The 27,155-nt window shown below is 43.0% G+C and overlaps 1 protein-coding gene and 1 non-coding gene across 3 annotated transcripts; one reads left to right on the top strand and one right to left on the bottom strand.

Annotated features, from left to right (window-relative positions):
- Window positions 1–6,662: 6,662 nt before the first annotated feature.
- Window positions 6,663–9,096, bottom strand: LOC118944771 (uncharacterized). The gene is made up of 3 exons (XR_016492707.1): window positions 8,987–9,096; window positions 7,758–8,214; window positions 6,663–7,555 (listed from the first exon to the last, which is right to left on the bottom strand). It is a non-coding gene; the product is annotated as an uncharacterized LOC118944771 (transcript).
- LOC110507661 (remodeling and spacing factor 1) lies at window positions 9,086–26,532 on the top strand. 2 transcript variants are annotated; one of them, XM_021587790.3, is made up of 17 exons: window positions 9,086–9,549; window positions 10,665–10,756; window positions 10,820–10,912; window positions 14,491–14,696; window positions 15,590–15,753; window positions 15,907–17,431; window positions 17,703–17,823; window positions 17,974–18,168; window positions 18,383–18,487; window positions 18,562–18,641; window positions 18,738–18,786; window positions 18,884–18,987; window positions 21,366–21,433; window positions 23,680–23,851; window positions 24,003–24,220; window positions 24,346–24,516; window positions 24,939–26,532. In XM_021587790.3, the coding sequence occupies exons 1-17, from the start codon at window positions 9,396–9,398 to the stop codon at window positions 25,433–25,435; spliced, it is 4,014 nt and encodes a 1,337-aa protein (XP_021443465.3). In that variant the 5' UTR covers window positions 9,086–9,395; the 3' UTR covers window positions 25,436–26,532. The 2 variants fall into 2 exon arrangements, with proteins under 2 accessions (XP_021443465.3, XP_021443464.3); XM_021587789.3 differs by having other exon boundaries at window positions 18,881–18,987.
- The last annotated feature ends 623 nt before the right edge of the window (window positions 26,533–27,155 follow it).

Raw genomic sequence — 27,155 nt, 5'->3', positions numbered from 1 at the left:
GTGAACAGCAGTTTTCAGTTCTTTCCACAGATTCTCGATTGGATTCAGGTCTGGACTTTGACTTGGCCATTCTAACACCTGGATATGTTTATTTTTGAACCATTCCATTGCAGATGTTGCTTTATGTTTTGGATCATTGTCTTGTTGAAAGACAAATCTCCGTCCCAGTCTCAGGTCTTTTGCAGACTCCATCAGGTTTTCTTCCAGAATGGTCCTGTATTTGGCTCCATCCATCTTCCCATCAATTTTAACCATCTTCCCTGTCCCTGCTGAAGAAAAGCAGGCCCAAACCATGATGCTGCCACCACCATGTTTGACAGTGGGGATGGTGTGTTCAGCTGTGTTGCTTTTACGCCAAACATAACGTTTTGCATTGTTGCCAAAAAGTTCAATTTTGGTTTCATCTGACCAGAGCACCTTCTTCCACATGTTTGGTGTGTCTCCCAGGTGGCTTGTGGCAAACTTTAAACAACACTTTTTATGGATATCTTTAAGAAATGGCTTTCTTCTTGCCACTCTTCCATAAAGGCCAGATTTGTGCAATATACAACTGATTGTTGTCCTATGGACAGAGTCTCCCACCTCAGCTGTAGATCTCTGCAGTTCATCCAGAGTGATCATGGGCCTCTTGGCTGCATCTCTGATCAGTCTTCTCCTTGTATGAGCTGAAAGTTTAGAGGGACGGCCAGGTCTTGGTAGATTTGCAGTGGTCTGATACTCCTTCCATTTCAATATTATCGCTTGCACAGTGCTCCTTGGGATGTTTAAAGCTTGGGAAATATTTTTGTATCCAAATCCGGCTTTAAACTTCTTCACAACAGTATCTCGGACATGCCTGGTGTGTTCCTTGTTCTTCATGATGCTCTCTGCGCTTTTAACGGACCTCTGAGACTATCACAGTGCAGGTGCATTTATACGGAGACTTGATTACACACAGGTGGATTGTATTTATCATCATTAGTCATTTAGGTCAACATTGGATCATTCAGAGATCCTCACTGAACTTCTGGAGAGAGTTTGCTGCACTGAAAGTAAAGGGGCTGAATAATTTTGCACGCCCAATTTTTCAGTTTTTGATTTGTTAAAAAAGTTTGAAATATCCAATAAATGTCGTTCCACTTCATGATTGTGTCCCACTTGTTGTTGATTCTTCACAAAAACATACAGTTTTATATCTTTATGTTTGAAGCCTGAAATGTGGCAAAAGGTCGCAAAGTTCAAGGGGGCCGAATACTTTCGCAAGGCACTGTATCATAAAGAAATTAACATTCAATAAAATACTTCAGCTGTGCTTCAGATGGTTGCACGTATGGGTCAACGTTATTGTTATTACGGTATTGTTGAAGATCATTTATGACATAACAGTAAATGGATTGTGGTGCTCGGTGGATCACTGCTCCAGTACTTGGTTGAGCAAAGATGCTTTATAGAAAGTTATTTCCTGCTCTTCAATCTTCCCCATTTATCATTGGAAAAAGTAAAGTATGAAAAATAAAAGGCATTCAACTAACAAACATTTGGATTGAGATCTTGTAGAGTGGTCTTTAAAAAACTGCAAACGGAGCTGTCTCAAAGTGCTAATAATGTCTATGATGCTCTGTTTCCCATTTCTGAAGAAGAAAAATGTCACAATTGAATAGTTCAATGAAACATTCCTTTTGATAATCACATCCATAGTGGGTATCATAGTATTCACCTCCCTTGGATCTTTCACATTTTGTTGCGTTACAAAGAGGGATTGAAATGGATTTAATTGTGATTTTTCCTTGTCATTGATTTACACAAAATACTCCTTAATGTCAAAGTGAAATGAAAATTCTACAAATGTTTACAAATGAATACAAATTGAATAACTAAAATAACGTTGCTGCATAAGTGTTCACTCCCTTTGTTTGGACAAGCTTAAATGAGTTCAGGAGTAAAATATGTCTTAATCACATAATAAGTGAGGCTCACTCTGTGTGAAATAATAGGGATTGACATGATTATTTAATGACTACCTCTATCTCTGTCCCCCATACATACAACATCTGTCAGGTCTCTCAGTCAAGTATTGAATTTCAAGCACAGATTCAACTGCAAAGACCAGGGAGCTTTTGAAAAAGCCTAAAACATAAGTGATTGGTAGACGGGAAACAATAATAAATCAGACATTGAATCTCTTTAAGCATGGTGAAGTGAATCATTATGCTGTGGATGATGTGTTAAACCACCCAGATGCATGAAAGATAGTCGTCCTTCTGAACTGAGCTGCAGGAACGGAAGGAAACTGCTTAGAGATGTCACCATGAGGCCATTTGTGATTTAACAAAAGCTCAAGTTCAACGGCTGTGATGGGAGAAAACGGACGATGGATCAACAACATTATAGTTATTCCACAATAATGACTTAAATGACAGAGTGAAAAGAAGAATACAAATATTCAGAACAAAACAAATCCAAAACATGTATGCTGTATATGTAATAAAGCACAAAAGTTATATTGCAAGAAAACAAGGCAAAATAATATACTTTTTTGGCCTATATGCAAAGCCTTATGTTAGAGGCAAATCCAAAATGGTCTCTTCGAAAAATTCCTTGCACATCACTGGAACATTCCTATGAAAACATTAGTAAATGACCTAATGACTCTTAAGGGAACGTTCTCTAAAGTTGTGGGGACATTTGAAGTTAGCTGGGTAGCCATAACCCCCAACACTTTGACAGAGATTGAAGAATGTATATAAATATAGCACAATCCAGGTGTGCAAAGCTCTTAGAGACTAACCCAAGAAGCATTACAGCTGTAATGGCTGCCAAGAGTGTTTCTAACATGTATTGACATGTATTAACATGTGAATTGAAATCCAAGGGGTGAATACTTATGATACCTACAGTATAACCAATTATGTGTGCTATTACTGGGTCTATAGCCAATGGTGTGTCTGATTACTGATTCTATAACCAATGGTGTGTAAGATGAATGGTCTGTGCCATGATGATGTGTCTGTGAAGGGTGTTTGCAGCCAGTTGGTCAAATGGTGGTGAAACTAATGTCAAACATATGGCCCTCCTAGGTTCACACAATACAGTTGAAATGATGCAGACATTACTCTGTCTCCCTTACTTCCTCTCTCTGTCTCTCAACACAGAATGTAAGAGGAAAAGGGTGCTATGTGGATTTTGTACATTGAAATCATTTTGAGTTACTTTGACATTCACAGAGGTGAAAGTTTAGAGGATCTGATTGGCCTGTAAACATAATGCCACATAACAAACCCTTTTATCCAAGACAGTTTACATTACAATGAGAGCATACATTTGTAGTACATGTGCGATCCATGTATAAGTGTTTTCCCTGTGTTGCTGCTAACTCTGAGCCTTCTCAGTGCTGATGCATTTTAACAACAGTCCCCCGACCATGGAGACATCACTTGAACCTCAATGTATGTGTCCCAAATGGCGCATTATTCCCTCCCTACATAATGTACTACTGTCATCCCGGGACCTGGTCAAAAGTAGTGCACTAAATAGGGAAAAGGGTGTCATTTGGGACAAACAGAGCATGACCTGTAGAACAGAGGGGCACAGTGCCCCCTACTGGACATGACTGGATGAAGCGTTCTGACAACATTATCCCAACATAAAACTTCAGTCATTTCCAGCCTGTTCCTGCTGCTAATATAATCTTTAGCTGCTGCTAATATAATGATCAGCTATACAGAGCTCATGAGACCTGTCGTGAAAATGATGTCTGTGTGTCTGTCCTTCAACGTTCTTGAGAACTGGGCTGGGTTCCCCAAAAGCATCATATCACTAAGATCATCTTTCGTCCATTTAGTTTCAATGAAATTAAGATGTTCTTAGTGCTAAAATGCTTTTGAGAAACTCAGCCCTGGACTATTGGTTGTGGTCAACACCCAGAGTCCAAATATACTTATCTCCATTTAGCTGAAGTATGTACAACCCATAACACTGACTATCAAAATGTCATAACGGGATTTAAGATTTGAGATGAGGTTTGAGGAAAAAGAGCTTGGCTTGAAAGTCTGACGGTGATCTGATTGTCAGGTTAACAGGGTATGTCTGCTCTCTGAGTAGGGTTATAATAGAGATGAATGGCCATAGGTCAGCCTGATCTGATAAACAACGTATTCTGCTGGTTTACTGCTAACAGATGTGCCGTAGACATATAGCAAGTAGCCTCCTGCTGCCAGCTAGAAGTGTAGGCTAATCAGGTTAGCTGTGGCCATAGAATAGACTGTGGCTGAGATGGTCTATAATGTGTATTCCAAATGGCACCCTATTCCCTATGTACTGTAGTGCCCTACTTTTGATCGTGGCCCATAGGGCTCTGGTCAAAAGTAGTACACTATGTAGAGACTAGGGTGCCGTTTAGGACGCAGCCCAGGTTTTGGCTGTGGCTACAGGAGAGGTAGAGGATGCTTGTGGTTGACATGGTCTATAATGTTGTAACAGGTATTTGGATGTGGTTGATGAATTGATCAGGCTGGAAGATGCTGACAACATTCTGGTCAAAAATAGCCTTGGACGCCTTTCAACGAGACGAGATTTGGAAAGATTATTTAGTCAGACTAGATTAGAAACATCCCTCTGACATCATTAATTTATGGACACCAGCCATGTGTATTCCATCCCAGACACAGTGCTAACCAGTTCAGATCCCTGGGGATGATGTTGGGTAGTTGTTGTGGAGATTTGTTTTCCATCGAGTCTGATATGAAAGTCAATACAGTGAAATGGTTCCACCTGCTGGACTTTAGCTGTCCCTACAACTCCAACTAGCCACTGCCTAGTCTAGGACTACTGCTCCTCTCCATTAGCCAAGTCAAGCAGATTTATCGCTGCGCTCACGTTTTGTTCCGAGTGCAACAGAATGTGAGCTATTGATAGATCAAGCTGGTTTCCTTAAGCCTACCTTTCCTGACTCAGTTTAAGGTAAGAAGGAGAGCAGGTCCTGTGAACTGAGCATATGTGAGCAGAGTAGACTAGGCCTACATAGAAAGCTGATCTCAATTTGCTCCCTACCCTTCACCTTGGCCTCTCTGACCCTTAGATGTTTGTCGTTTAGAAGGGACTGGAATCCGGATAGATATAAGAAGAGGGTTAGTGTCTAGTTGCCCCTGTATGTTCTAGCCTACATGTTGATATCAGTAACACCATATACATTCATCTACAACACAGAAATACAACATGATTTGATATCACTGACCGGAACTGATAACGTAACTAGTACAACATGTACACACGGTTCTTGGTTTCAATGGCTCATTTGTCTAAGTATATCAGTCTAATCTCAAATGGCAATGAAGTAGGTACAGAATCAAGATGAGTTTTACAATCAAATAGGAAATGACCAACAACCTAAACCTACTAGTTAAAAGGGAACTGTGTAAACTAGTCACCTGTGAACACCATGTAAACCAGTGTTCTGTACTGTAATCGACTATTCTAACAGTAGTTTTTTGTTGAAGGTGCAGAATGCTGTGTATGGAAGATTGACAGGGGTGTCCTGTACAGATGAGCAATGCCAGTGGAACTTGGGGACACAGCGGAATTTATCTCCAAAAGGTTGAGCGAGATCTGTTGAGTTCTCTAACAGCCCCCCGGCCGCTTCTCCATCTCTACCTCCAACCCCTGCATACCACTCCCACAATGCACTTAAAAGAGTTTGGCCAATGTTCCAGTGGGAGCCTTCTGCACAAGTGCAACGCTAAACCAAACAGTCCTCAAGATCCAGCAGCAGCCACAAAACTACAGCAGCCTCATAGTGAACACGGCATCAACATGCAGTTTTATGACATTCATGTTAAGCTGGAGGAGTGTAAATGTGCCTGCTTGGAGATTTCACTAAATGATAGAGTGCCTCCTGTGCATGGTATGATGCACTTCAACTTCAGATCACTGCTAGCTCAGCAAAGAAGGTTCCTGTGCGCACCTCAACAAATCCTGACCACTTTGTGCGGGAGCATCTCTTCCCCAGGTTCCATGGAAACTCAGCAACCACATATGGCAAGGAAAATGAGCAGGTGGCCAACACATGGATGGAGAGCAGAGGCACAGCAGTGAGTGTCAAGGAGCCATGGTTTTCTGCAAGCCCCGATGGAGTGTTAAACTCTCAAAAACGTATAGAAATCAAATGTCCTGTTCTGAGTAAGAAGTGTGAGTCTCTGGCAAACTCACTGATGTGAAGCTGGTGAATGGGGTTCCCCAGCTGCAACCTAATGGAGCCTGTGGCTACTACATGCAGGTGTAAATGGGCTCCATGCGAGCTGGTTGTCATTGATATGCCTTTTGAGGTGAAGTTCTGTGCTGATGTAATCACTAAACTAAAGGCATTGTATTTCCCACATATGCTGCCAAGGATAGTATATGAGTTCCAGATAGGCAGACTAACTCTGTGCTCCAAATATGTTAATCTATGTGGTATCTAGGCTTGGGGCCTAATACTTTGTTTTTAAATAGTTCTTATATTTTTTGCCTTGTAAAGCTGTCAGCTTTACTGTATCTAAGCATAACTCTGGGTTGTTTTTTTTGTCTTGCACAGTTCTCTTCATATGCACATTGACCTGATTTATATTGGCACAATTCTTCTTGGTGTCTTTCCTTGTACAGCTCTCTTCATACATGCTTATCTAATGTCTAAGGATAACACCTTATGATTGATGAATATTTTAATCGTACCTTGTATAGCTCTTTTTTTCATATGGCACTTCGTGAACTCATCTTGCACTTAGCAAATTACAGAGTTAATAAAAACATTATGAAACTCCACTTTGACCTTTTCTTTGATACTTACCATTTTGAAAAGAAGGATGAGGAGGCATGTCTAAAGTATTCAAAGGTGTTTTCAGTTTGATTCTGGGTTTGGTTTTCAAGGGCACAAATTAAGAAAAATTGTGTCACTTGACAAACATTTGTCTTCCCTCGTGGTCTTCCCTCGTGTTAGTGACATTTGTGTTGAAGAAAATGTATTTGAAGTAGATTTAAAAAGGCATAATAGCAGCACCTAGTGGATGCCTGTAATTATCAGGAACCGGCAAAATTACAGTAGATTTCAAATATAGGAGCAAATAATTCCGATTAAACTAATATATATATATATATATATATATATATACACATACATAGTATCTCAGGTGGATAAAATGATAGTGTTTAAAATTACATTTCAAATGTATGAACATTCTCACTGCTCATTCTGCATCCTCATGGATGATCTCACCCTGCATGTTAACAAGGGCTGCACAGATTCTAAGGACTTTGTCCATTTTGTGTGTCAGGTTGATGGGAACAGTCTGGAAGAGGATTTGAACACCTTGAGTCTGATAACTCTCTAAACATGTATATGCACATTAACTATCCTTCTTGTGCTTGCGACATCCTCGTCAGACAGCTGGCCTCCTTTCTGGGTGAAGGCTGGTATGGCAAGGTACCTTCCTCTCATACAGCAGATCTCGGATGGTGAAGCCCGTCAGCCATAACTTCATCGCGAGGCCTAAGGTATTCCAGGAAGCGAGAGTTTTGGGTGATGAACTTGTCACTGCATCTGCCTCTATATGCAGGAGAAATGAACATAATGAGTCCACATAGAGCAATGGCAACCAAATACTTGAGAGTATTGCTGGAATAATAGTGGCTGTTGGACTCCCATCTGGAATCGAGATGTTGTGCTTTCTGGAGAATGGTCTCAGAGCAGTGGATGATGCAAGTGGTGTTGGATAACTTCTCTTTGAAGCACTTCTGGATTGTCTAACCTCGGCTGCCATGGAATGTAGATCCTCATGAGCTCCTCCATTGTGTCAATCCAGTAGGAAAGGATTCTGCTCACTACTCCCTGGGACACAGCAAAGTGTTCAGCAAGATCACTGTGGAGTAGATTCAGCTTCATCAAGGTTATCAGTATTTGATCAGTGATATGCATTTTGAAGTTAGCCGTGTAGAATTTATGCAGAAATGCTACATGGTTAAAGAAAACACTTAGAGGTAGGCCAGTATACAACACAGAGCTAGTGTCATTCTTCAGGATGGTGTGGGTCAATGACTCTGCACCACCACATTGGGTTTGTTTGTGGCAGATGGGCTTGTTGACTGGTTCTCTTGACACATAGCTGTGATCAGTCAGTGCTGGAACCTCCCATTGAGTATCAGCATCTTTATGCTGCAGTACCATTGGCACACTCAGATCAGACTCCGCATCACAATTGTCTTCATCTGTCAAACAAACATAAGAGACCACAAGTTTAACAAAGTAAAATACACATACAGCCTACTGGTTATGGTTAGGTTAAAAGAAAGAAAACAATTTGAACATTTAATAATTTAGCTAGCTAGACATTTCATGAGCATCACCAGTGGCATGCCAGCAATGATGGGGATAATTATTGCATTGGTGAGATATTGTTAGTTATCCAACAACTTCTGTCTGACAATGTAGGGGATGAGCTAATTAGCTAGCAACAACATCAGATGGGCTGCCCCCAAGCTAAGTAAGTAAGCTAGGCAACAGTTAGCTAGCTACAGTATGTTAGGACTTAGGAATGGCTACCTACTTACTACTAACGTCTGCCTGATTCAGGATACCCTATATGTGACGATAGCTAGCGAGTAACGTTAGCAGCTAGCTACTGAACATGTATGTGTTAATGTACTGATGAGATGTCGCCTTCTGATCTGTACTGGAGCATCATAGCCCAGCCACTTCTCAGTGAAAGGATGCTCTTCAGTCGGCCTCTTGTCCACGAAGTGATAGGAACACACATAGGGTCGGTTTGGAGTTTTCTTTTTAAAAATGTTTATGTTTGGAGGTTTCTTCAAGTGCAATGCGCTGAGGCAAACCCGAAGAGACTCCTCGCCCTTAGGAGGCGGGTGCAAATCAAAAGGCGCCTCACAACTGTACTACCCTCTCAAAAATTGTTCGGTGGTCAAAACACTCCTGTTCCATGAACAGCTTCCGTTTCTGCCAGTTATTGTGGCATCCCCTTACCGATCATAAAATGCCTGTTTTTCGTGAGTCCATATTTGGGAAGTTGTAAGAAGCGACAGTGAGATATGTAACTAGCTAACTGTTGCCCGGAAGTGCTTAACCGGAAGTCAATCACACAAAAAAACTAAACAGACCCCGCCCATATTTCCGTTGAAAATAAGGTGAATAGACTGTACTCTACATGACTCGTACACCAACTAGCATTGTAAATGTTTAGTAATCGTACGGGCCTAGATAATGAACCACAATAACATTCTTGATGTCTGAAACTTGCGTCCCTGGGGGGAATACCTGGTCACAGAGCCCCCTCCTTCGTCTACCCATGATACGATACTTGGCGCGTTGAATTCTGGGCTCCTTTCTGTCCTCCCAAATCCGTTCATTCTCATCCTACTCCCCGGCTGGAAAAATGGCTGCTTCAGCGGCAGCGCAGGGCTCAAACCCCGGTCTCTGCCCCAGTTTCGCAGTGGTCTGCTCGTTCCTGGAGCGCTACGGACAAGCCCTGGACCTACCCGAACTCACCTTTCCGCAGATGGAGAGGTATCTCCGGGACACATCGACAGGTGGGAAGGGAGAGGAAGCGGGTCTCAGCATCATCATCACTGACTTTCTAGCTAGCTGGGTGGTCAGGGGGGAACAAGTACAGCTAGCTGGCTTAGGGGAGTTTCCACACACTGTGACATGTGCCTCGGTATAACTGGCTAATGTTACTGATTGATGTAACTAGATAGCTAGATGTATCGTTACTTAGCTATTTGTTAAGAAACTAGCCTGCTTGAATGACCAAACTAACTAGTTAGCTACCTTAATTTCGTTAGCTAGCGAACGTTAGCTATTAGGTGTACTTTTCCATCATGCTTGCCTGCCCATACTAGTGCAAGAAAAGTATACAACTCAGCCCCAGGTGTGTATGAGTAAATACTATTTGAATACAATCGGTGTCGTAAACAGTTGTCTAAATAGTCCGACAAAAACACTACTTGGCAGACTGTCCATTTCGCGCAGGCGCAATGCGTGATGTGTAGTCGAGTAACTTCATGCTAAACCAAGCTAACCTTCGTCAACACATCAGTGGCTATTAATTAATTCAAATAACATTCCGCTGATTTCAAATTACTCAGGCTTTACATTTGTCACAGTTTATAATGATTTAAATCCTCCTTTGAGACAATGTTAGCTACTGGGGCTTTCTTGTCACGATTTAGCTAGCTATCTGGCTAGCTGTGTGTGGCGTACCTAGGCTAGTATGTGCTAACGTTTTAGTATCTGTAGGAAAGATGTTGTTACAAGTTAGCCAGTTAGTTAACTGTCTGTAGACTGCCGTGATAACGTTGTTTGCTCTTTCCACATTTCCTTCATTGTTCACCAAACACATCGTCGTGTTTTTTTATTAATGCAAAAAATGACAATGAATCACAGTTGTTGATCTTACCTCCACGCCTGCCACTGTTAGCTAGATATTTGAGGATAATTCTAAAAAAGTGTGAATCAATGTGAATTGCACAGACAGTCAGAATACCAGAAGGAGAATGTTGAGTTAAAAAAAAAACACTGCACAATGGGTGTTGTAATAAGTGATTAGTGTTATACTAGCTGGTGTTATGACAGTGTACTTAGTTTTATATCAAACTAATGTATTAACTCATGTATTATTTATCTCTGTGTGTATCTCTCTCAGTTCCCAAGCCACTAGTGGAGCTGCATGTCAAGCTGCTACGGAAGCTTGGCAAGTCTGTGTCTGCAGACAAGTGGGAGAGGTACCTGGCTAAGGTAAGCTGTGCTTGGTGTGTGCTTAGTGTGTACACCTGTAATGACTGTATATTTGTCATCTAGGTATGCCAGGACATCAACAGTAGCTGGGCCTGGGAGCTGGAACACAAGGGCTACCAGGACATGAGCATGGAGTGCAAAACCAGCATCCTCAAAGTAAGACACACACACATGCAGACTATCACACTAATATACCAGACGACCTCCTTACCTCCTCTGTGATATCTACTGTTATGTTGATCATATACAGTGCCTTCAGAAAGTATTCATACCCCTTGACTTTTTACACGTGTTGTGTTACAGCCTAAATTTAAAATTTAAGACTTTGTGTCACCGATTTACACAATACCCTATAATGTCAAAGTGGAATAATCTTTTTAGAAATGTTTACAAATTAATAAAACATTTCAAGCTTAAATATCTTGAGTCAGTAAGTATTCAACCCCTTTGTTAACAAGTCAGATATTAAGTTGCATGGACTAACTCTGTGTGTAATAATAGTCATCGTGTTAAACACTATCATCTCTGAACCCCACAAATAAAATGATCTGTAACGTCCCTCAGCCGAGCAGTGAATTTCAAACACAGATTCAACGATGAAAACTGCAAAGAAGGGCACCTATTGGTAGATGGATACATATATCTTTTTTAAAGCAGACACTGAATATCCATTTGAGCATGGTGAAGCTATTAATTACAATTTGGATGGTGTATCAGTACACCCAGTTACTACAAAAATTGACGGAGAGTAAGGAAATCGCGCAGGGATTTCACCATGAGGCCAATGGTGATTTTAAACCACTTACAGAGATAGCTGTGATAGGAGAAAGCTGAGGATAGATCAACAACATTGTAGTTACTCCACAGTACAAACCTAAATGACATAGTGAAAAGGATGCCTGTACAGAATAAAAATATTCCAAAACATGTATCCTGTTTGCAATAAGGCATGAAAGTGATACTGAAAAAAATTACTTACGTTTTTGTCTGGAATACAAAGCACTATGTTTGGGGTAAATCCAACACATCACTGTACCACTCTTCATATTTTCAACCATGGTGGTGGCTGCATCATCTTATGGTTATGCTTGTCATCGGCAAGGACTAGGGAGCTTTTTAGGATAAAAAGAAAAGGAATAGAGCTAAGCATAGGCAAAGTCCTAGAGGAAAACCTGGTTCAGTCTGCTTTCCAACAGACACTGGGCGACAAATCCACCTTTCAGCCGGACAATAACCTAAACACAAGGCCAATTATACACTGGAGTTACTTTTTATTTTATTTATTTTTATTTAACCTTTATTTGACTAGGCAAGTCAGTTAAGAACAAATTCTTATTTACAATGGCGGCCTACCAAAAGGCCTCCTGCGGGGACAGGGGCCTGGGATTAAAAAAATAAATGCAATATAAATATAGGACAAACACACATCACAACAAGAGACACACAACATAAAGGGAGACAGACCTAAGACAACAACATAAGGCAGCAACACATGACCTCACAGCATGGTAGTAATACAACATGACAACAACATGGTAGCAGCATAAAAACATGGCACAAACATTATTGGGAAAAGTCAAGAGCACAAAGGTCAAGAAGGTAGAGACAACAATACATCATACCACACAACCACAACTGTTACGAGTGTCCATGGTTGAGTCTTTGAATTAAGAGATTGAGATAAAACTGTCCAGTTTGAGTGTTTGTTGTTGCTCGTTCCAGTCGCTAGCTGCGGCGAACTGAAAAGAGGAGTGACCCAGGGATGTGTGTGCTTTGGGGACCTTTAACAGAATGCGACTGGCAGAACAGGTGTTGTATGTGGAGGATGAGGGCTGCAGTAGGTATCTCAGATAGTGGGTAGTGAGGCCTATGAGGGTTTTATAAATAAGCATCAACCAGTGGGTCTTGCGACGGGTATACAGAGATGACCAGTTTACAGAGGAGTATAGAGTGCTGTGATGTGTCCTATAAGGAGCATTGGTGGCAAATCTGATGGAAGAATGGTAAAGAACATCTAGCCGCTCCAGAGCACCTTTACCTGCTGATCTATAAATTACATATCTGTAATCTAGCATGGGTAGGATGGTCATCTGAATCAGGGTTAGTTTGGCACCTGGGGTGAAAGAGGAGCGATTACGATAGAGGAATCTCAGTCTAGATTTAACTTTAGCCTGTAGCTTTGATATGTGCTGAGAGGATAGTGTACTGTCTAGCCATACTCCCAAGTACTTGTATGTGGTGACTATCTCAAGCTCTAAACCCTCAGAGGTAGTAATAACACCTGTGGGAAGAGGGGCATTCTTCTTACCAAACCACATGTCCTTTGTTTTGGAGGTGTTCAGAACCAGGTTAAGGGTAGAGAAAGCTTGTTGGATACTAAGAAAGCTTTGTTCTAGAGCATTTAACACAAAATCCGGGGAGGTGTCAGCTGAGTATAAGACTGTATCATCTGCATATAAATGGATGAGAGAGCTTCCTACTGTCTGAACTATGTTGTTGATGTAAATTGAGAAGATAGTGGGGCCTAGGATTGAGCCTTGGGGTACTCCCTTGGTGACAGGCAGTGGCTGAGACAGCAGATGTTCTGACTTTATACACTGCACTCTTTGAGAGAGCTAGTTAGCAAACCAGGCCAAAGACCCCTCAGACACCAATACTCCTTAGCCGGCCCGCTAGAATGGAATGGTCTACCATATCAAAAGCTTTGGCCAAGTCAATAAAAATAGCAGCACATTATTGCTTAGAATCAAGGACAATGGTGGTGTCATTGAGGACCTTTTAAGGTTGCAGTGACACATCCATAACCTGAGTGGAAACCAGATTGCATACCCGAGAGAATACTATAGACATCAAGAAAGCCAGTCAGTTGATTATTGACAAGTTTTTACAACACTTTTGATAAACAGGGCAAATAGAAATAGGTCTATAACAGCTAGGACCAGCTTGATCTCCCCCTTTAAATAAAGGACAAACAGTGGCTGCCTTCCAAGCATTGGTAACCTCCCCAGGAAGGAGAGAGAGGCTTGGCGATGATAGGGGCAGCAGCCTTAAAGAAGAAAGGGTGTAAACCATCTGACCCAGACGTTTTTTGGGGTCAAGTTTAAGGAGCTCCTTTAGCACCTAGGACTCAGTGACTGCCTGCAAGGAGTAACTTTGTAGCGGGCCAGGGGAAAATGGAAAAGCATCGGGGATAGTCGCATTAGAAGGGGTGGGAGATGAGAAAATGTTGGCCAGGCAAGGAGGCATGGCTGAGTCAAATACTTACCAAGACGACATTGAATGTTCCTGAGTGGCCGAGTTACAGTTTTGACTTAAATTGTATTAAACATATATGACAAGACTTGAAAATGCCTGTCTAGCAATGATCACCAACCAACTTGACAGGGCTTAAATAATTTTAAAAATAGTAAAGGGCAAATATTGTACAACTGAGGTTTGCAAAGCTCTTAGAGACTTACCCAGAAATACCCACCGCTGTAATCGCTGCCCCAGGTGATTCTAACATATTTATTTTCCATTAATCATTTATTTACTTTGAAATTAAGAGTATTTTGTGTAGATCGTTGACAATAAATTCCAATGAAATTCATTTTAATCCCACTTGGTAACAACAAAATGTGGAAAAAGTAAAGGGGTTTGAATACTTTCTGAAGGCAATGTACTGTCTTCTTCTCTTTCTCTGTCTGACCCTACCCCACACCCCCCCCCCGTCTCTCTCTAACCCCCGACCCCAGTACCTGTGTGAGATCCAGTTTGATGACAACCTGAAGTTCAAGACGTTGGTGAACGAGGAGGAGGCGGAGGCGATGAGGCTGCAGCCGTTGGGCAGAGACAGACAGGGCCTGATGTACTGGCTGCAGACTGACGCCCAACACAACATCCGACTGTACACAGAGGAACAGGACGACTGGGACGGATCCACCTGGAGCTGTATCGTCAGGTAATGATGCATGGATGGATATATTTTTTGTAACCCTAGTCGGAGCATCTGAGAAGAGAGAAAGGGTGTATGTACAGTGCTGTGAAAAAGTATTCGCCCCCTACTTTTGCATATTGTTGATTCTGAATGTTATTAGATCTTCAACCTAAACCTAATAACAGATAAAAGGGAACCTGAGTGAACAAATAACACAACAATGACATATTTATTTCATAAACAAAGTTATGCAACACCCAATGCCCCCGTGTGAAAAAGTAATTTCCCCCTTACACTCAATAACTGGATGGCCTAACATTCTTCTGTAGAATTCTCTGATAATAGAAGGAACCATGAACTCTGCTCTGTATCGGAGAATTCTACAGGAGAATGTTAGGCCATCCGTCTGAGCTGAAGCGCAGCTGGGTCATGCAGCATGACAATGATCCAAAACACACAATCAAGTCTACATGAAAATGGTTGAAAAGCAACACATTCAAAGTCCAGACCTAATCCCAATTGAGATGTTGTGGCAGGACTTGAAACGAGCAGTTCATTTTTCAAAACCCACAAATGTCGCTGAGTTAAAGCAGTTCTGCATACAAGAGTGGGCCAAAATTCCTCCACAGCAATGTGGGAGACTGATCAACAATTACAGGAAGCATTTGGTTGCAGTCATTACAGCTAAAGGTGGCACAACCAGTTATTGAGTGCAACTACTTTGTTAATTAAATAAATTAAGTAAGTATACATTTTTGGGGTTATTAGTAAACTCAGGTTCCCTTTATCTAGTATTAGGTTTTGGTTGAAGATCTGATAACATTCAGTATCAAAAATATGCAAAAATTGAGAATATCAGAAAGGGGCAAATGCGTTTTTATGGCACCGTATGTTCAGAATGTTCTGTTTGTCTTCAGAACCCGGAATGACTTAGCCGATGCTTTGGACCTCCTGAAGACCCAGCTGGATCCAGAACACAAGGAGAAAGAGGAAGGAGAGACGGAGAAAGAGATGGACAGAGAGAAGGGAGGGTCCAACTGTGCCACACCTGTGGAGAGGGGGAGAAGAGGCCAGGAGGAGGGTAAGGGTTATTTTGTTACCTGTAATATGATGGTGTAGTTAGTAGTAACATGATCATGTGGTCACTACTGCTCTATTATAATTGTGTTATTAAGAATGAATGTTGGAACCAGAGCTGCAATGCTGCAATCAACATGTGTGGTGATTTTTCAAGGTGAAGCTGGAGGAGAGGTAAAGGTGGAGGAAGAGGAAGCGGCAAGACAGATGTGGAAGGCTGAGGAAGACAAGAAGAAGAGTAAAGAGAGAGGGAAGAATGAGGAAGATGAGGAAAAGCGAGAAAAGAGTAGATCATCTTCCTACCCAGAGTCCACTAATACGGACGTCAACATGGCGTCTTTAGCAGAGAAGGAAACCCCAACCAAGCTTGCACCGGTAGTCTCAGTGAAGGAGGAAAACATTGCAGTTGAGATGAAGGAAGAAAGGGAGAAGGAAAAACCAGGTGAGAAAGAAGAGGGAGAGAAACAGAGCGGGAGGAAGGAGGAGAGGTCAGAAGTGATTGACAACAGAGTGAGCACCATCACCGCACTGGTCAAAGAGGAACCCCAAACGCTTAGCAACTCCCCTAGCAATGCTGTCTCCGTCGTCATGGTGCCTATCTCGGCAACGATGAAACAGGAAGTTCCTCCTGTGAAGGAGGAAGCGGAGAGGGCGCTGAGGACCGATCAGCAGGCCAAGATACCACTGAAGAAGAGAGAGCTCTTTGGCGCCAACCGTCACCATAGCAACACACATCACAACAACAATGACATGCACAGCAACCATCACAACAACAACAGCCATAGCAGCAGTACTAGCAGTAGCATCATCGTCCGTAACCCTTCAGTAACACATACCAAGGAGGAGCAGCTGGGGAGGCAGTCAACTCCTGATGGGGGCCTGGCAGTCCCACTGCCAGAGGAGCTGACCAATGGGGGGGCTCCCCTAAACGGGCTTGGAGGGCTCATAGGGGGTATATGTCATGTGGGGGTAATTTGCAGGCCGGCGTCGCAGCAACAAGATGGCGGATCGGTCTGTACGGAGAGAACCAGACTAGGGTCAGAGGAGGGGAAGGAGAGGGCCAGAGCTCCAGACAAGGAGAGGAGCAGGCAGTCAGTCCTGGTGAGGAAGAGTCCTGGCTGGGGAGAGACTGGAGCCCCATCACCCCTGGAGCCTAGAGGACAGGAGAGACAGGCAGGAGGAGAGGAGAGGGAAGGAGAGAGAGCGAGGAACGAGCAAGGAGAGAGATCGAGGGAGAGGTTAGGAGAGGATGGAAGAGAGAAAGCGAGGGAGAATTTACATGGAGACCAGTCTGGAGAGAGGGATGACAACCCAAAAGAGAAAAAGACTAACCTCCATGTGGAGAAAAGCGAGGGATGCCATGGAACAGAGGAAGAGGAGAAGAAGAAGAGTACCTCAGGAGAGAAGGAGCAGGAGTCAGAGAGAAGCCAGACTGTAGAAGGACAGGTGGACCAGGGAGAGGCCCTCAACACAGACACACCAGCCCATGCTGGGGTGAAAGGTGCTGGGCATGGAGCAACAGACCGGCCGGGTCCACTGGAAGCCTCCTCTGAGCTGCAGAAAGAAGGGATCAGGCTGAAGATAAAGATCCCTCCCAACCAGAGGAGAGAGAACGTGCGAGAGCAGAAGGGGGAGGAGCAGGGAGATGGGAGGTCTCTGCGGAGATCGGCTCGGATATGCAGGTAAGGTCCATGATAGAATCTCTTCCCATTTCTTTCATCACAATAACTGAGGTGACAATTTATCATGTAGAGCTGAATAATAGATACAATATTCTGATTTATTATCATGCTCTCACTCATCGCCGCCGTGCTGGCTGGCTCATAGGGCAGCAACAAAGGCTCTCCACTTCTTTGGCCATCTTCTCCAACTGTGCCCCAGTTCTGCTGGTATTGTTGGAGCTGTCTCCATTGTGCTGTAATTTGATATTTTACTGATCAACCCTACCTACAGACCCAGCCCAAACAAGGTGGAGAGGCAAGACGCACCCCCAGGGGTAAGGGAGGAAGAAGAGAAGACTGCTCAATGGCAAAAGAAGAGAGAAAACCCTGAGGGACAAAGCAGGACTGTAAAGGTAACTACTTTGTTTTAAAAGTTAATTTACTCATAAGTGATCTAGGAATAATTCATTTGTATGAATGTGAAAATGATCATAGCCAAGAAAATGTTGGTTATCAAGGTGATTGATTGTAAATGTGTGTTTTATGTGTGTGTGTGTCTACAGAGCAGACGACGACAACGAGGCGCCCGCTGGTCAAATACTCGAGCGAAGCGATGCAAACCGAATGAGGGAGGAGAGGAGGAGGAGGAGAGAGGGGGTGGGGGAAGTGGTTGTGACTCAGATGACTCTAGCCAATCAGAGGAGACGCCTAATGAAGATCCCTGCAGCCACTGTGGACTCCCAAACCACCCCGAACTGGTGAGAAGTGTGTGTGTTTGGAGTACATTGTGTTTTTTGTTTCTTTACATCTTGGCATCCGTATGACTTATGAAATATTGTGCTTTACTGTGAAGCCAGAAACGGCGTGTGTTTAAACTGTTTCCCTTCTGCAGAGCACTATCTATTCTTGATTTCATGAGTTTTACACCAAACACCTGAATGTGTGCACAACCTGTGTGTTTCTCTGCTGCAGATCCTGCTGTGTGATTCATGTGATAGTGGTTACCACACCGCCTGTCTCAGACCCCCTCTCATGGTCATACCTGAGGGAGAATGGTTCTGCCCGCCCTGCCAACACGTAAGTGAGAGAGAGAGCGAGAGAGAGAGTGTGCGCGTGCGTGCATGTATTAACACTGCCCCTGGTCTCTGTAGAAGCTGCTGTGTGACAGACTAGAGGAGCAGCTGCAGAATTTGGATTGCGCTATGAAGAAAAGAGACCGAGCTGAGAGGAGGTAACACACACCACACACACTCAATCTCACACAGTCTCACTCAAACACTGTCACACACACTGAAATGGTTGTGTAATTCCTGTTTTTTCTCTGTAGGAGGGAGCGTCTGGTGTATGTGGGAATCAGTGTGGAGAACATCATTCCTGTAAGTACACACACAATTAGGGAAATTTTGTCTAGAAGGCCAAATGTGCATAAAATAAATGATCATAATCTGAATTTGTGTGTTGTGTTTCTAGCAGGAAGGGGAGGAAGAAGAGGAGAAACAGGCAAAAAAGAAAGATGCAAAAAATACCAAAAATCTGGGAAGGAGGTCTACCAGAACCAGGAAGTGTATCAGCTACAGGTGTGTGTGTGTGTGTGTGTGTGAGAGAACGAGAAGTGACGGCACAGCTCAAATAAAATAGGTAAGTCACATGTTGTCATGGTGACAATCCCATCTCATAGTGTGCGTGTGTGCCAGGGTTTTGGCCAAGGAAAAATAAATAAATTAAAGCCGCTAAATAAAATTGTTACCTGCCAAATTGACCGGGAGAAAAAAACATCCCATTGTCAAATTTAGTGGAATTCGTTGATGGAACTACATTTGACCGTCATGCTTATTGGTCTAGGTTAATTTGCTAAATTTGGTGGAATTAAATTGGGGCGTGTGTATTTGTTAGTCATCACACATCTTATTTATCACATGCACACAGCCTACAGAGCCTATTATGAGCAGAATATAACTTGTCAAACTTGTTGCTGGAGTGAAACATTTCATTCTAAATGCAATTGGGTGATAAACAGTTTTGATGGCCACGATTATAGAGCTATAATTATTTATTTTTCTCAACTGATAATTGAAGCTCGCCTCCCATTCGCCATTCCATTGCATAGGCTATGGTAGGCAGGCTATCAGCGCGTCACTCACTAATTTGCAATGTGAGCTGGAGGCAGTATGCATTTTGAAAACATACTAAATTGTTAAAAACCAATGTGTTTTACTTCATATTATGAGGCATGTCTTACCTTGCTTCAAATTAGCCTCGGCAAAATCCCACCATAGAAACGTGGAAGGAATTATTTTAGAAAGACTTCCTCATTGAAACCAGCATTTCTCTTTTGTTCTATTGGTTTTTAGCGACCAATCCTAGTTGCATCTTTAGATTCCCCTTCATTCTAAGTTTCTAACAGAGATGTTTATCTCTGTCACATATGGAGCCGCTCGCATCAGGTGCATTGTATAGAATTGCATTTTGGCAAATGTTTGAACATTATTAAGCACCGTTGGTAGACGACTTCATGGGTTACGCAACCAATGTATATGGATCTGGTCAATTTCTCAAATGGCCGGTAAATTAAAATCTTCCCTGTCACGTTGTCCCAATGACAGTATAAATGAATGGTAAAAATATCATTTATATTGCTGCTCTTGGTTTTCACAAGATTGGAGCATGGCGTATGTAGCTTGTTGATGATACAGCCAGGGATCAACCGGTGTCTGTAGTGACGCCTCTAGCACTGAGATGCAGTGCCTTAGACCGCTGCGCCACTCGGGATATGGAATTAAAATATTGAAGGATAGGCTACCAAGACCAAGAGGTAGGCTGCTACTTAATATTCTGAATGGAATTGTTGTTATTTGTAGGATGAGAGCACATGCACTGCAGCCTCAGTTAGTCTAGCTAGCTAACGTTAGCTAGCTTAACTAGCTTCTTACAGGTTTGATGCAGTCAAGACAGGTACTAGGTAATCATATTTGATGATAAACCTAGCTATGGCAGCTATATATGGCAAAGGTAAAGGGGATACCTAGTCAGTTGCACAACTGAATGCATTCAACCAAAATGTGTCTTCTCCATTTCACCCAACCCCTCTGAATCAGAGAGGTGCGGGGGTGCTGCCTTAATCAACGTCATCGGCGCCTGGGGAGCAGTTGCTGGTTAACTGCCTTGCACAAGGGCAGAATGGAAGATTTTTCCTGGCCCAACGCTCTTAACCACTAGGCTACCCGCCGCCCATAGTCTACTATAGCGCGAGTCGGCTTGGTTGGTTGCTCTTTCCCTCCCTTCTCCCTGTGTCACTCACAGTATTGCCTCTCCCGCGTCTGCTAGAGCGGCACCTTTTCCCGTCCTCTCAAGCTTTATCAGCTCAGGGTTAATAAAATCGCTTAAAAAATGACTTTTCTGCTGCTTCCCTCACTCTGATCAGACCGGGTCTGGATCCAACCAGGTCTATACGTAACGGGTCTAGTTGTCCTCGGGCCTGAACAGAACGGGTTTTTATATTTAAAAAATGTATTTATGCATATTGGGTCCGGGTGGGAAAGCCCCAGGTCCATTTCGGAATGGGTCCAACTTTTTGGACCCGTCAAGAAATCTAGTGTGAGCTACTCCAGGAAGTGATGTTGCAGGCTAGCTCAGTGCTGCCCCCTCTCATTGAGTAACTCAAGATGAAGGCCGTCCGGGGTACTGCAGGCTGCAATTAGCAACTAAATTATTCTTCTAACTTCTTCTATGCACGATTTTAAAACATCTGGTGTATTAAAAGAAATTATTGGTACCATGATTGTCTTCCCAAAAAAACGTGTATGAAGATTGCCATTATTCCATTCAGTATTATGGGGATCCTGTTTTCTACTAACAATGCGTGCAGTACCGCGGTCGGCCTTGAATTCCTGTGGCTTCCCCCTGCGTTGCTCGGCTCCACATGTTCCTAACGTAAACCCTGGTGTATGTGTTCCAGGTTTGATGACTTTGATGACGCCATTGATGAAGCGATAGAGGAAGACGTCAGAGATGCTGATGGAGGAGGTGAGAAATATAGAGGAGAGAGAAAGGGAATGAGTGTGTACACTGAGGACTGAATGGCTCTCAAATGGCACCGTATTCCCTATATCAGGGATCATCCACTAGATTCAGCCAAGGGCTGATTTTTCTTTTTTTTCTTGAGCGGATGGTCGGGGGGGGGCATCATTTCAAAACTTGCTTGCGTTTGTATACATTCATGTGTCTCTATTATGCGTGGGAAAATATTATTATTTATTTTTGGGGGCAAAGGAAACTTGGAGGAACAAATAAAATCACCCATGGGCCAAATCCGGGATGCCAGTTGGGGAACCCTGCCCTATATAGTTGCACTACTTTTGACCAGAGCTCTAAGGGTCCTGGTCAATAGTAGTGCACTATGTAGGGAATATGGTGTCATTTTGGATGCATCCAAAATGAGGAACAAGATGCAAACAAGAGGGTTTAGATTAGAGGTCGACCGATTTATAATTTTTCAACGCCGATACAGATTATTGGAGGACCAAAAAAAGCTGATACCGATTCATTGGCTGATTTTTTTATTTATTTATTTGTAATAATGACAATTGCAACAATACTGAATGAACACTTATTTTAACTTAATATAATACATCAATAAAATCAATTTAGCCTCAAATAAATAATGAAACATGTTCAATTTGGTTTAAATAATGCAAAAACAAAGTGTTGGAGAAGAAAGTAAAAGTGCAATATGTTCCATGTAAGAAAGCTAACGTTTAAATTCCTTGCTCAGAACATATGAAAGCTGGTGGTTCCTTTTAACATGAGTCTTCAATATTCCCAGGTAATAAGTTTTAGGTTGTAGTTATTATAGGAATTATAGGACTATTTCTCTCTATACCATTTGGATTTCATATACCTTTGACTATTGGATGTTCTTATAGGCACTTTCCTCTCCTCGCCCCTACCTGGGCTCGAACCAGGAACACATCGACAACAGCCACCCTCGAAGCAGCGTTACCCATGCAGAGCAAGGGGAACAACTACTGCAAGTCTCAGAGCGAGTGACATTTGAAACGCTATTAGCGCGCACCCCGCTAACTAGCTAGTCATTTCACATCGGTTACACAAGCCTAATCTCGGGAGATGATAGGCTTGAAGTCATAAACAGCTCAATGCTTGAAGCACAACGAAGAGCTGCTGGCAAAATGCACGACAGTGCTGTTTGAATGAATGCTTACGAGCCAGCTGGTGCCTACCATCGCTCAGTCAGACTGCTCTATCAAATCATAGACTTAATTATAACATAATAACACACAAATACAAGCCTTAGTTCATTAATATGGTCGAATCTGGAAACTATCATCTCGAAAACAAGACGTTTATTCTTTCAGTGAAATACGGAACCGTTCGGTATTTTATCTAACGGGTGGCATCCATCAGTCTAAATATTCCTGTTACATTGCACAACCTTCAATGTTATGTCATAATTACGTAAAATTCTGGCAAATTAGGCGGCCCAAACTGTTGCATATACCCTGACTCTGCGTACAATGAACGCAAGAGAAGTGACACAATTTCACCTGGTTAATATTGCCTGCTAACCTGGATTTATTTTAGCTAAATATGCAGGTTTAAAAATATATACTTCTGTGTATTGATTTTAAGAAAGGCATTGATGTTTATGGTTAGGTACACATTGGAGCAAGGACAGTCCTTTTCGCGAATACGCATCGATTATATGCAACGCAGGACACGCTAGATAAACTAGTAATATCATCAACCATGTGTAGTTAACTAGTGATTTATGATTGATTGTTTTTTATAAGATACGTTTAATGCTATCTAGCAACTTACCTTGGCTTACTGCATTCGCGTAACAGGCAGGCTCCTCGTGGAGTGCAACGAGAGAGAGGCAGGTCGTTAGAGCGTTGGACTAGTAACTGAAAGGTTGCAAGATTGAATCCCCGAGCTGACAAGGTCAAAATCTGTTGTTCTGCCCCTGAACAAGGCAGTTAACCCACCGTTCCTAGGCCGTAATTGAAAATAAGAATGTGTTCTTAACTGACTTGCCTAGTTAAATAAAGATTAAATAAAGGTGTAAAAAAATTTTTTTTTTTAAATCGCCCAAATCGGTGTCCAAAAATACCGATTTCCGATTATGAAAACTTGAAATCGGCCCTAATTAATCTGCAATTCCGATTTAATCGGGCGACCTATAGTTTAGATGACAGAATAGTGGCCTGCCTGTGTTCCTGTTGTTGTGTGTAACCCTGTGGTCCTGTGTGTAGGAGTGGGGCGGGATAAGGACATTGCCACCATATCGGAGGAGGGGAAGGAGAAACGAGGACCAACCACAGCTCAGGCCCCTCCCACCAGGAGCAGGAAGAGGCGGAGACTTAACGACCTGGAGAGCGACAGCACGGCTGCAGAGAGTGAGGAGGAGTTTCAGCTCAGCGCCAGGTGCGTTTGTCTCTGACTGGCCTTAAGTCAGTCCTAGTAATTCCGTGGATATGTGTGTGTGTGGGTGCTACGCATTGGAGCTACCCCCCATATTGTAAAGTCATTTTTTGTTTGAACACTATAAATGCAAACTTTTAACTTGTGTCTGTAGTACGGAGGAGGAGTTTGTAGCGTCAGGTGATGAGGAAGCAGCCAGTGATGTGGACAGCTTTGCCAGTGACCCGGGCTTCGTAAGCCAGTCTACACGGGCACAGAGACGGGCACCTAAACAGAGAACAACCAGGACCTCAGCAAAGTGCAAGAAACCCCCCCGCAGACGGAGGAGAGGATGGGGGGAGGAGGAGAGTGAAGATGAGGAGGAAGAGATAGGTGAGTAAGGCTTGGAATATGAGTTGGGAAAAGATGACACACATGCACAAATCCAGGTTTGGTGCTGGAGGTTAAAGAACATGTTCAGTTGAAAGTCAAATAAAACTCTCTTTGTCTCTCTGCAGAGACCAGTGATTTGAGTGACAGCGATGAGGACAGGAAGAGGTGTGGTTTAAGGCGGGGCCGGAAGCGGGAGGTGAACTACCGCGAGACGTCGGAATCTGAGGGTTCCCAGGCAACCACTAATAAGGACAAGGCCAAATCCGGCCGTCGTCTCTCCAGCTCAAACAGCGATGGTCAGTTACTATGGTTACCATCCCTGCCCCAAATTAGGGAGGTCCATGTGGAACTTGACAGACTGTCATTTAGTGAATGTAAACAATTCATAACCAACCCGCATTCAGACACTAGCGGCAAAAAAACGCTTCTGCAAGTGAAAGCGTGCCGATAATGTTCCACCCCTCCCCCTCCTAAATTTAAACCATTCTAAACCGACCACTGTCCCTAAACCAACATTTTCTGGTTGGCTGGATGAAGCGGAAAACACGTCACCAGATGCAGAGAAAATAGAGCCGTTTTAAATTTTTCACCACTTCCACGGCAACTTTGGCCATCGATTCCATTGCGCCGGGCAAAGGAACGTTTTTCCCGCTAGTGTCTGAATGCGGGGTTAACTCCTGCTGATGTCTGAATCCGCCGCTCGCTCCCTCTATTTCAGAATCCTCCCATTCGAGAGAGTCTGAGGAGGAAGAAAAGAGGGGAAAGAGGTGGAGAGAAGAGGTGGAGGAGACTAGAACAAGGGGAAAGAAGAGGGGAGGAGAGAAGATGGGCAGAGGGAAGCGGAGAGAGGTGTTGATAGAACAGCGGAGGAAACATCTAGCTATGCTGAAGAAATGCAGACCCTCCACCAAAGATAATGAGGATGATAATGGGGAATCGGAGTCGTCATCCGAGGAAGATCGTCCTATCCGCAAACGACTGAACCGCATCGACTCTGATGAAGAGGGAAAAAATAAGGAGGAGGATGAAGAGGAGAAGAAGCTGAGAAAGACGTTGTCAAAAGACAAGGAATCAAACAGCCCTAACAGACAGCAGGCCTCTAGAGGCTCAATGAAGCCTGGGGCTGTGAGTGCAGCCTTACCCAGGGACAGAGCAGCCAGAGCTGGACAGAACAGGTCTAACAGCCCCCCACCTCCTGACCAGTCAGACGCATGATGACATACAGACTGTTACTTTTAGTTATTTTTTTTACACTTTCTTGCCTTTCACCAATGACTTTTCTCATTACCTCATCATCCCTCCTTCCGTTTCTCCTTCCCCTCCTCCCTAAACAGGATGAGACTGGACCAAATGCACTAGCACCATCCAACACGCAGACACACAACACAATACACAGCCAGAGGGTGAAGGACTGTCCTGACCTCCACCAGACAGACACCCGCCTTAGCTGTTCTGGACTGTACATAGATGCTCTCTCTGCTCGGCTGCTGATCCTGTAAAATGCTAGATGTTCCCTTCTCTATTCTGTCTACTTGTAAAATAGTGTTCTATATTCCATGAAGGAGAGAGTGAATGGACTGGAGTGTTTAATTATCCCAAAAAAAGAGAGTTGGATGTTTTAAACCAATGGAAGAGCTGCTCCTGTTCTGCTGTGAACCAGGAAGATAACGACTAGAAAGAGATTCATACAGGCTGATTCATCTCAAATGGCACTTTGCAGATTTGACCACAGTTACAACTACAGTTCTGGATACAGTTGTAGTTATAGCTACAGTACACTGGCAAACCTAGCTATGTTCAGTAAATCAATTCACTGTTGGTTGTTATGTGTTAGTTGAAGTGTACCTCCTCTCACTCAGTGAGGACTGAATCATTTCTCCACAATAGTCTACAACTCTTCAGTCCAGTCAAAACATTCTACATCATACTACTATTTGAGAGGATGGGGGCATACTCATTAGTCAGAAAAAGGACTGAAACAGGGAGACCTACCTGAACTTGCTAAATGTTTTGCTGCTGTGTGCCCTAATGAATATGGCCCCAGGTGTGAATGCTGTATCTGGCCCTCAGTCCACTGTCTGTTTTTATCATAAGAGTTCTATCTGAACTGCTTGTAGATTCTATCATTCTAGCTCACTTGTTCTTATGTTGGTTTCTCCCCCCCCAAAATATAAAATCTTTTGAGATGTTCAGTCTGAAAAAAAAAAATCACCCAGTTTTTCATCCAGTGTATGTACAGTATGTTTATAGTTGGTGCTGTAACATAGGTGTTTTATAAGTTATTAAAAAACAATATTCAAGCATCTCACAAATGCACTTTGTCTGCTTTTGAAATCTTTTACTATACAAAGATTGACTACACAGTGGACCCATGCAATGGGATGACATGTTCATTGACTGACACAATTGGTATGTTTTTGTTTGCTGTTATACCAATATAACCACACAATCAGTGAGTACTTCCTACGGCAGGGTGCCACGACTGGCGGTCCACGGGCCAGTGATTTAATTTGGCCCCCAAATCAGCTCCAAGTGACTTTTTTTTGGAAATCAGTTCCCAAGTATTCCCATTTATAATATACATGTGATCTTAAACAAATGTAAGCTAGGTTTGAAATTGTTTTAGTCATCTCTGTTTGGGCTTCTTGCAGTCTACAAATGATTTGTAATTATGTTCTAGTTGATGATCCCTATCCTACAGTAGTGATTTATCAGATAAAAACTAGTGTGTGTATGTATAGGCTATCAGGAGTCCATGAAACCTGTTGCCATCTCCTTGGCTCAATGGTAGTCTTTGTATGTGCCCCAAAATGGCAGCCTATTCCCGATTAGTAGGGCTCAAGTAAAAAGTAGTGCACTATATAGGAAATAGAAGTGCCTTCATCTTCCTGGTTTAAGATCTCAGGTGTTGAACATGCAGCTTTCTACAGTGTTC

The sequence above is a fragment of the Oncorhynchus mykiss genome, chromosome 27 (assembly GCF_057628025.1).
Source record: "Oncorhynchus mykiss isolate SJ-2025 chromosome 27, ASM5762802v1, whole genome shotgun sequence".
Classification (NCBI taxonomy): Eukaryota; Metazoa; Chordata; class Actinopteri; order Salmoniformes; family Salmonidae; genus Oncorhynchus; species Oncorhynchus mykiss.
Note: the sequence above shows the minus strand (reverse complement) of the source record. Positions and strands in the feature narration are given on the sequence as shown.

Bases quoted from the DNA above. Each gene is read 5' to 3' on its own strand.
- LOC110507661 (XM_021587789.3), top strand. From the start codon at position 9,396: ATGGCTGCTTCAGCGGCAGCGCAGGGCTCAAACCCCGGTCTCTGCCCC. The intron at 14,697-15,589 runs GTAATGATGCAT...GTTTGTCTTCAG, and splicing joins ACCTGGAGCTGTATCGTCAG to AACCCGGAATGACTTAGCCG. The intron at 24,221-24,345 runs GTGAGTAAGGCT...GTCTCTCTGCAG, and splicing joins AGATGAGGAGGAAGAGATAG to AGACCAGTGATTTGAGTGAC.